The 10,407-nt window shown below is 48.5% G+C and overlaps 1 protein-coding gene across 1 annotated transcript; it reads right to left on the minus strand.

Moving 5' to 3' along the window:
- Positions 1-8,845: 8,845 nt before the first annotated feature.
- On the minus strand, positions 8,846-10,155 carry LOC109676969 (talin rod domain-containing protein 1-like). The gene is given in 2 exon segments (XM_020153163.2): positions 8,846-9,804; positions 9,807-10,155. Coding segments are annotated over 2 exon segments (1,086 nt in total). The 5' UTR covers positions 9,973-10,155; the 3' UTR covers positions 8,846-8,884.
- Positions 10,156-10,407: the final 252 nt, after the last annotated feature.

Below are 10,407 nucleotides of genomic sequence, written 5' to 3' on the forward strand. Positions count from 1 at the left end.
GGGATCTGGTTGGCTGTGGTGAGGTCAGGGGTCACATAAATGGTCTGGAGTGTGGGGTTAAAGGAGAGCTCAAGCTACAGGAGCAGATTGGGTTGTTGGAGGCCAAGCTGGAGGCAGGGAGGCTGGTTGGAAGGCCACTGCAGACACCCAGGGAGGAGATGATGCTAAGTTGGATGGAGAAGTTGCTGCCAGTAGACTTGGAAAGACATGAATGAGTTCAAGACACATGTTGGAACAGGAACCAAGACGTCTGGTGATGGCCCAGACATGAGAAGGGAAGAACAGACAGTGTGGTGAATGACTCACAGGTTTCTGGCTTGGAAAATGGGGTGAAGGGTGCTACCATTTACTAAAATGGGGGAAATACTTTCTTTGGACAGCAAATTCCTTTTCATGGCACTTAAGGTCTACTGCACCCAGATCCTCCTCCAACCCCCAAATCTCTTTCCATTTAGTCTCAAAATAAGAATCACTTCTGGTTTTTGTTAAAAACTTTCCTTTTCCCACTCTCACCATCATCACTAACTCATTAAGTGACTACTTGCTCACCATACCTGGTAGGCCTGGGTCAAGATTTTAATGTTGAAATTGGTGAAGAAGTTCTTTTCACTATAAACCCAGGCCAACTTCCAGATTTTAAGTAAGTCTAAATTTCTCTGATATTCACGTTATCAGATCTAGATATGGTTCTCAGAAGAAATATAATTGCTTATGATCTTTTGAGGCTGGAGGGGGTATAGTTCAAGTCATAGAGCACCTGCCTAGCAAGTGTGAGGTCCTGAGTTCAAAATCCAGTGCCACCAAAAAAAAAACCAAGTAAATAAAAATCTGACTTCAGAAATAACAAAAAGTTTTCTTCAAACATTTCTTTCTTTCTTTCTTTCTTTGCATTACTGGCGTTTGAACTCAGGGCCTACACCTTAAGCCACTCCACCAGCCCTTTTTTTTTGATGGGTTTTTTTTCCAAGATAAGGTCTCACAAACTACTTTGCCTGGGTTGGCTTTGAACTGCTATCCTCCTGATCTCTGCCTCCAGAGTAGCTAGGATTATAATCTTTTTTTTTAATGGACTATTATGTTTTCCTTTCATATTTCAGATTGGCCAATCTGAAAATATTAGCCTTTCAACTATTAGACATAGAGGTCTTGGTGAGACCCTGAGAACCATTTTTCAGTGTCCGGGAGTCTCCTCTGGTCAGTTGTGAACACCAGAGAAGACAAAAAGATACGCTCTGGTTTTTCATGATTGTCCCCCTGCCACCTTCTGTCCTGAGCACCAGGAAGAGGCCAGGTGTTCTTCAAAGTAGACAACAGACACCACCCAGCTGCTTTAGGCAGAGTGAGTTCAGCACTACCAGGTGGGCCAGGGAACCAAGTGTGGATACAACCTATTCAGGAAGAAGCGATCCAAAGAAATGCCATCACAGGACAGAGAGCCCTCTCTGTTCCTGGCTCACACGTGACTGGGACCAGAGCTAAGAAGCTTGGCATGCCTGTCCTGGAAGAACAAATGCTTCCAGTCCCAGGCTGGAGCTCTTACTGCCTGTCCTGAGTGTCACCTTCCATTGAGTGCTTCTGCCTCCTGAGTCTCGCGGGGATGCATTTGGGACAACCTAGAATGCTCGCCTGCTCAGGCAAACAGTGAGAAGGGTCGGTTCCAGCCAGGGTTCCATTACTGCTTGCTGTAGGGGAATCTGGGAAGCACGGCGTTACCTTTCTAACCTGTCCTGAGCAGAAGTACACTAGATAATGTCGGAGGTAATATTAGAGATAATTTGTAGTGCCTGCCACAAGCCGTTATCAAAATCACCCACAGAAGCCGGGCACTGGTGGCTCACGCTTGTCATCCTAGTTTCATGGGAGGCTGAGATCAGGGGGTCAAATTTCGAGGCTAGCCCAGGAAAATAGTTCATGAGACCTGATCTCCAAAATAACCAGAGCAAAATGGACTGGAGGAGTGGCTCAAGTGGGAGAGAACCTGCTTTGCAACTGTGAATCCCTGAGTTCAAATTCTAGTCCCATCAAAACAAATAAACAAATCATCAAAAGAAATGATGTCCCCAAATCTTCCCATTACTAACTCCATCCCAAAGAAGCATTTAGCTAACTGTTGCTTACACTTTCCAAACACTGCTCTCCTAAGCATTTTCCCTCGATAACCAGCTCAATCTCATTATGAACAGAGAACATAAGTGAATGTCCACTTAAAGCCCCCCGACTCTTAGGACCCCTACTGTCCCACAAAAGTCCTTGGACACCAGACACTCAAGAGATCCCTTTTTAAATCCAGTGGCCCTATGTTTCCCTGTTCCCATTACACTTCTTTTGATTTATGTCAAATCGAGGATCAGAGCACATTTCTTATTTTTTTAGTGTACTATAAGATGAATAAAATGTGAGTGGGGGTGACACTGATTACCTCCTGGCTTCATGGGGTTGTGCTGAGGATGAAGGTGGTGTTGGAAGTCTCGGATCATTGTTTCAGGGATCTCAGGGCCACAGCTGTGGTTGCAATTATTCAGAGAACTACCATTCTCGCCTCTGCTGTGGAGCAGACACAGTGGACGGTGACCAGATTCCACGGGAGACCCACCAGCAGAGACCTCGATGGTGACAGCATGAATGCTTCCATGGCCTCCTCAAGAAGGAAGCTGACATCTCACTGGACCATCTTACATATGTCTCCCTACGGCACCAGAAAGTGCATCCTCCGAGGAGAGAGAGGGAGAGAGAGAGAGCTCACAATGATCACTTCATGTCTTTGTGCACCACCAGGTTGCTGTTAGCTCATCCAGGCTCTGAACCTGGATCCAGGGCTGGCAGTGGGATCCTGGATGTGACCTAGAAGGTGTGATCCAGCATAAAGATGCACCCAGCCCCTCGGGTGGAGGAGGAAGACGTTGGGCAGTTGGGTTCTGACTCCTTCTTCAACATTCATCTCCTAATAAGATCCTGGCTTGGTCCCGCCCCCGCCCCCCACTTCCTAAACCAGTTTCACTAAAGAGCTGTAGGAGGCATGGATGCAGAACCAGAATTGCTGCTGGACTTCATGTGGACAGGCATAGGGAGGAAGGGCTGGGACTGGGTCCCTATGAAACAGCCAGATAACTTTCTCCCTACTTCAAAGTTTCTACAACAGATGTTTTTGACTCATGATGGGTTATATTCTGATAAACTCACCCTCAGTTGAAAATACCTGAAGCAGAAAATGAATTTTCTACAATTAACCTGTGGGGATCCCCTTGGTTTTCGGTTTTTGTTTTTGTTTTTTATGCAGTATCGGGGCTTGAACTCAGGGTCTCATGCTTGCTGGGTGGGTGCTGTAACAGTGAGCCACTCCACCAGCCCCTGGGGATCCCCTTGGGATTGCAGGACTGACTGGGTGCCAGCGTGGCTGCCAGCATCCAGCCATTTCAGCAGAGGATCAGACTGCCTATTGCTAGTCCAGAGAAAGATCAAAAGTCAGAATTTGAATTAAGAGCTTTACCAAATGTGTATTGCTTTCATATCTTAAAAAAAAAAGCAAAACATAAGCTGGAGACTTGAGGAAACAAAGTATTCGCAAAAGCTGCTTCTGATTAAAAACAAGACAGGACAGAGGAGGCAGAGGAAGAACAGAGGATGGCTCAGCAAACTGATGGTAGCTGTGACTACCTAAGAGAGAGTTTTTGTTCTTCCTAACCCCCCACCACCAAGAAAAAAGAAGTAATTTGGTGGGAGGAACATAGAAAAAAAATAACAAATCAGATATTATCATTGGAGAAAGATAAAATCAAGGAAGGCAAATTGAGGACTGAGGCAAAGGCTTATTCCACAGTGCCTAATTAATACCTTTTGTAATGGATTTGAATTTGAGTCTACATTTTAAAGGTGATGTTCACATTAGAGCAAAAATGAAGAAAGTCAATTCTTATAAAAATATTTACCAGAAACTCTTTGAATTTCCATGGCACTTTAAAAAGGAGTCATCAATTTTTTTGGGCAGTGCTGGGGTTTGAACTCAGGGTTTCACGCTTGCTAGGCAAGCACTCTACCACTTTTTACTGGGTACGTTTTTAATTTGAAGTCTTCTTATAGCTATTCCTTTTTGCTTTTGGTTTCCAATTGCATGGTATATTTTGTGATGGGTTTGTTTTTCTAAGATAGGGTCTCACAAATTATTTGCCCAGGCTGGCTTTGAACCGTGATCCTCCTGATCTCTGCATCCTGATTAGCTAGGATTACAGGCCTGAGCCACCATGTCTGGCATCATCAATGGCTCTTATAATGAATCACTGCCTTTAGCCTGAGTTTTTGGTCTTAGCATCCTGCACGATACAGTCAAAGTTCACAAGGTGCTGGTACCTACACCCTGCCTTCCTCTCCCAGGCAAAATTTTCCCCCAGTCTGTATTTTCTGCACCACCACCGTGATTCACAGTAGCAGAGACTGGGTGAAAAAACAGCCACATCCATTCTTCTAATCCTTACAAGGTTCATTTCCCCCCCAGGCATCATCTGTGTGTCTCAGGCTATTTGAATCCCAAGGGACAGAGACGATCTCAGGCTGCTCAGGCAGGTGAGGAACTGTGAGGCCACCTTGTCTGTGAAGGAACTGAGCTAACCCTGGGCTCCTCTGAGTGGTCACCTTCACCAGGCTTGGTCTCTCTCTCAGCCTTTCTTTTCTGTCTTCTTGCTGCTCTTGCCGTTACTCACTGGTTCCCCTCCAGTGTCCTCTGTCCTCTTTGTCCTCATCACATGACTTTCTTATGACTTCAGATTCTCTCTGTCTCCTTTCAGTTTGATTCACACAACCTGATTCTCTTACTTTTGAGTAAAACTCCCAACAGTAGGAAGCCATGGTTCTAGTGCACTCCTCTTTGGCTGGTCCTGGGGGAGGCGACACCGATCGGTCGATCGGACAGGGATGGGGTGGCCTCTGTAACAGGACACATGGCTGCCAGGTCTTTGACGACAGCAGGACTGGTGGATCCTTAGTCTAGCATTCGTGTGAGTCGAATCCTATCTGTGGGTCATTCTTTGTGGCAGAAAGGGAAACTAGCCAGCATAACCAAAAAGGAAACAAGGCTCAGGTATGAATCTTGATTGTCTTATTCTCTGCCCCAAGAGAACTGGTGATGATGTCTGTTTGCTACCCCCGGCCTCTTCACCTCACCAGCTTCACTCCAGGATCTAGAACCCACCCTCCTCCAAGTTCACCTGGCCAGGTGTCTGCAAGGGGCTGTGTGATGGGAGTTTCCTGTCACTTAGATTATCTTTGGACCTCACTGTCTGGGGCTTGGCAACAGGTTTTAATGAGCTCTTGGGGGCTTTTTGTTCATGATCCCTGGGCACTAACCTCCCCAGGACCTCAGGCCTGGCCTGCCTTCCCTTTTCTGCTGCTGGGAAGGTCCCTCCCTATACCAGAGGCACATTTTCTCCACTGAGGTCGCAGTTCTCAGGCTGACCCCTCCCCAGGTTCAGCTGGGCCGAGCTGGACAAGCCCACTATGACAGGGTGTGTGAGGTGACAGACGGGGCAAGTTTATTAGACATGCACTGTGTTTTCTCAGTCTCTATTCCCTGTCCGCCTCCCTCTGGACTGCCCTCACTGCTGGCACCTGCCAAGTCCCTTCTCCCCAGCCAGCTCTTGCTCCTGAGTTGTGTCTGGGATGCACTCTAGTGCCAGGGACTTACCAGTTTTAATCTTAGGTGTGAGAAGTGACCCAGCTTCTCTCTCCAGGATGTGACCAGATTGCCTGTCCCAAGGGCACGTGCTCCCGGGGAGTCCTACTGCCTTTACCTCTCTGTTGTAATCACTGCCTGTTTCCCTGGGGTGGAGGGGAACCCCAGAGGACAGCTGTGCACCCATCCCTTGCTAACACCCTGAACAGATGGTACACAGAGAACATCTAAGAAATAGTCATCCGATGCTGAATGTTTGGGGTTCAAATTTGACTCCGGCTGGTGGCCTCTTCTTCATTCTACATTGAACGAATGTGGGAATTCCTAGAGGTGTGTTAGTAATAACAACAGACAATATTTCTAGAAGAACTATAGAGACTTAGATGAATTTCTCATTAATACCAGTGCATGGCGTGGTTATAGCTCAGACCCAATTGGCCCTCTGAATTCTCAGGCTCTGCAGGTGAGGAATGAAAACATTTTTTAAAAAATTCCTTCTGCATTGAACACACACCAACCGAATTTTTTTCTTGTCATGGTTCTCTATGCAATACAGTCTCACCAGTGTCCACTACTGCTTACATTGCATTAGGTATTGTGGGTAAATTAGAGAGACTGTCAAGTGCACAGGAGGAGGTATATAGGCTCTATTTTACACAAGGGACTTGAAAATCTTGATTTGTTTTTGCAGCACTGGGGTTCGAACTCAGGGCCTCCACCTTGAGCCACTCTACCAGCCCTTTTTTGTGATGGATATTTTTGAGATAGTGGCTCACGAACTATTCACCTGGGCTGGCTTTGAACCGCGATCCTCCTGATCTCTGCCTCCTGAGTGTCCTCACAGGCGTGAGCACCGGCACCCAGCAAACATCTTGAATTTTGGTGTCCTTTGTGGACCTGGACCCCCTCCCCCATGGACACTGGGGGCTGGTTGTACTATTTTTGACTCCAGTCTACAGGATGGAGAGGAAAACCAAGTGGAGGTGGAGTTGAAACTGGACTTTCTGGTCCCAAACTTGCCCTGGTGACCTCTTTGCCATCCAGTCCCTGGAGTCCCTCTGCTTCGAAGTGCATTAGGGGCCCACAGGACACTGAAAATGCAGCTCTCAGGGTTTTTATGAGGGTTTTTAGGAATCTTGAGAATCTCCTTAGCATCAAAACTAAAAACAAACCCCAAACCCACAGCGGCCTGCCGAGGAAGGCATGCATTTAAAAAAGCTGTAATTCTTAGTAATGGATCTCAACTCAATTCCCCCATCCTGTTTTTGTTGTTGGTGCTGGTGGTGGTGTTTTTTATTTTATTTTATTTTATTTTTTACCCAAAACAGGTTTAATGACATTTTTAAACTTGAATTCCATATTCTTGCAATAAACACAGCCATATAAGCAAGAGAAACAGCCAATATGACTTTCTTCTCTCTACTGTACAATAGTGAAAAATGCTTTTCAGATCTGTGGGAAATACATGGTTTAAGCACAACAAATTCTAAGAAAACAGTAAATTATACAGACTTAAAGAATGTATGAGGTTGCCCATGTGGCCCTCTCAGGCCTCCAGAACTGTAAATAAATCTGTTGTTCTTTTAGTAAGAAACTGTTCAACTATTAACCAAGATTGACAATGTTACCATTACTACCCACCTCTCAAACTCCTTTAAACTTCTGCAGAAAAGATAAACTATCTTAAATTTCAAACTATTCAAATCACAATCAGCAACCATTCTTCCAACATGTGATCAACCATGGCACATCAAGATCACAAAAATAAGCTTTTGCCTGCAATTATGCTGCAGTTCTAGCATTAACACTTTCCAGAATATTTAACAGTCTAGAACTTTCTAAATTTTTTTTTCTAAAATCATGGGATCTTGTCTGCCTCATCCCTGTGCACATGAAAGATGCTAAGCACTCTGACTTGATACCCAGTGCTGAGGTTCCAAACATAGATCCTCTGAGCTGGGGAGGCTGGCGTCCCACACAGGATTAAGGAAGTGCTTTAATCTGAAAATGACAGGCAGAATACAAATGAGACTTCAGTCAGCCTGAACCTGGTTCATTAGGATGGAAAGATGAGCAGACAAAGGGAGCTAAATTGCTTTCCTGGAGAAACTAGAGACAAGGCAAAAACCCCCACTAACAGCCCACCACAGGCACTATATATAATTCAATCATATTTGTGTCACCTGCCTTTAAAAAGAGTATGACATACATGTGTCTCTTCTTGGGCCCTAGGCTGCTCAAAGGAATAATCCCTTAAGGGAAAAGGAGAAAGGGCTGCAAACAGAATAACCACACGACCAAGGTCGCCTTTTCCTCAGATGATGCAAAGCATGCAAAATTAGTTCTTGAAAATTCAATCATTGCACTGGTTACTCATGCCTGTAATCCTAGCTACTTGGGAGGCTGAGATTAGGAGAATCAAGGTTCAGGGCCAGGCAGGGCAAAGAGTTCAAGAGACTCCATCTCCAAAATAACCAGAGCAAAATGCACTGGAGGAGTGGCTCAAATGTAGAGCACCTGCTTTGCAAGCTCCAAGCCCCTGAGTTTAAACTGCAGTCCCACCAAAAAAATTAAAAGAGTTACAATGATCGCAAAAAGCCATCTGAGAAACATAACAATTTAATAGATGAAATAAATACTCCAGTACATGCAAGGTAAAAACTTGACATTGGGGGAAAAAAAATCACTCTATAGTGTAAATTAAAAAATAAAGCACACGCTCACAGTAGCTTCCCCCCACTTGCAAATCACGTAGCGAAGTCATACTCTTTCCACACCAAGTATATCCCTAGTTCAAACAAACAAACAAATACAAAAAAAGGTAGCTACATCCATGTGTAAGGAGTGAAAACTGAGGTAACTTTTTAATTAAAAAAAAATGAACCCATGACCTCCTTCCTGCCTGATTACTAATAAAATTTAATTGATGGGCTGGAATGAAGGGTAATGCCACAACCAGTAATTACCCAACTTCCATCTCCCAGTCCCTACTGGGTATGGGCGGGTGGATCCCTGGGCCCTCCAGGTGCTTGTGTTAAATTGTGTGCATGGCCCTGCTTTTTGAAGATTCCTCTTGAGCATTTGACACGAGGGGGAGGGGGTGTCACCCATGATTTCTTTGGTATAAATGCAGAGGGGCAGAGAATAAGTGTCTCCCTTTAGCCTGGGGGTGGGGGTGGGGAAAGAAGGAGTATGGGGTGCGTGTGTGTAGGGGTGGGGGTGCTAACTCACAGAATTAGAATTCACTAGCGGTAAAGTCCTGGGCGAAGACCTCTCCCTTAAAGCCTGAGATAGCAGGGTGCAGCCTTCAGACACAGCGCAGGCCGAGTTCCTCAGCCTCTCCCTGTGGTCCGACATCTTGGCGCCCCCATCAGGGTGCTGAGCCAGATCCCTGAGGCACTGGGTCAGGAGCACGCAGGCCGACACCACACTCATGGCGCCACCCAGGATGGCGGTCTGCACCGCCTTGCCCTCGGCGCTCAAGGCCGCCGCGCGACCCAGGAACTGCGGCTCGGTGGCGAAGCACACAAGCGCGCTCACAGCCTGCACCAGGGGCGGGCTGAAGAGCGCGCAGCGGCTGCGCGCCAACTCACTGGGCGCCACCTTGACCTCACGCACGCAGGCTAGCAGCGCGGACGCACTGGTGCTCACGCACTTGACGCCCAACTTGAACTGCTCGCGCGAAAAGCGATCCCGGGACTTGTCACTGGCCAGGGAGCACGCGTCCGTCAGGAACTTGAGGTTGCGCGACAGGCCCTGTGACACCTCCAGCAGCAGCAGCGGGGTCATGTCGGCCAATGGGGTGGCTCGGAGCACGGCGCAGCCCTGCTCCACCTTGTGGCGGCAGCGTGTCACTAGATAACGGTTCACCAGGCCTGGCTGAGCAGGCTGAGCACCCGGGGTAGCCATGGCCTCCAGGTAGGCCGCGTGTGCCGAGCACTCGGTCAGCGACACCACCAGGTCGCCCAGCTCCACCAGACTGTCCCCCGCCTCTCCGAAGCGACCCACGTTGAGCTGGCTCTGCACGTCGTGGGTGAGGATGGAGAGCCCCGTGGTGCGCCCGATGATGGTGTCCCAGCACTGCTCGAAGGACTCCGCGCCCGCACATGGGGAGGCGGGGCCTTCGAAGAGTACAGGCCGGCCTCGCTGGACAGCAGCAGCAGGTCGGCCACCAGCTGCATCTTGCCCTTGCAGTGGTCGCAGACGGACACCAGCCTTTTCCGTGGCTGCGAGCTGGCCCCACCGACGGCGCTCACGGGAGCCGGAGAAGCCGCCTCGCCAGTGGGCTTCCCAGCGCTGCCGCTAGCCATCGCGCCCGGGGGGCACTGGCATGCCGCTCCGGAGCCCGCTACCACCGCCGCTACCGCCGCCCCCGCGCCTCAGCTAGCCAGGGCCGTCGTGCCTCCCGCGCACCATCATGCCAGACACCGCCGCGGGCAGGGCGCACTGGGCTGCGGCAGGCCCGAGGGCCTGGGAACGCTTGCAGGCTTTTGAGGGCGCGGGGAGGGCCTGCGGCGACCGGCCTCCTGGAGGGCTTGCAGGAACCATGAACTGGGGCGCAACACACTCACAGCCCGCGCTCCTTGCCGCCCTGCTGCCTGGAAAGTCCCTTCGGCTGGGTCGCCTTCCTGAGCATGGCAAGTTATGCAATTAATACTCAAATGCATTTTTCTTTCTCAGAGATTCAAATAAGTGGGAAATACAGAAAATCGAACGTGAGGACCCCCCCCCACTCCAGGCAGCTT

This window comes from Castor canadensis, chromosome 13 (assembly GCF_047511655.1).
Source record: "Castor canadensis chromosome 13, mCasCan1.hap1v2, whole genome shotgun sequence".
NCBI classification, from domain to species: Eukaryota; Metazoa; Chordata; class Mammalia; order Rodentia; family Castoridae; genus Castor; species Castor canadensis.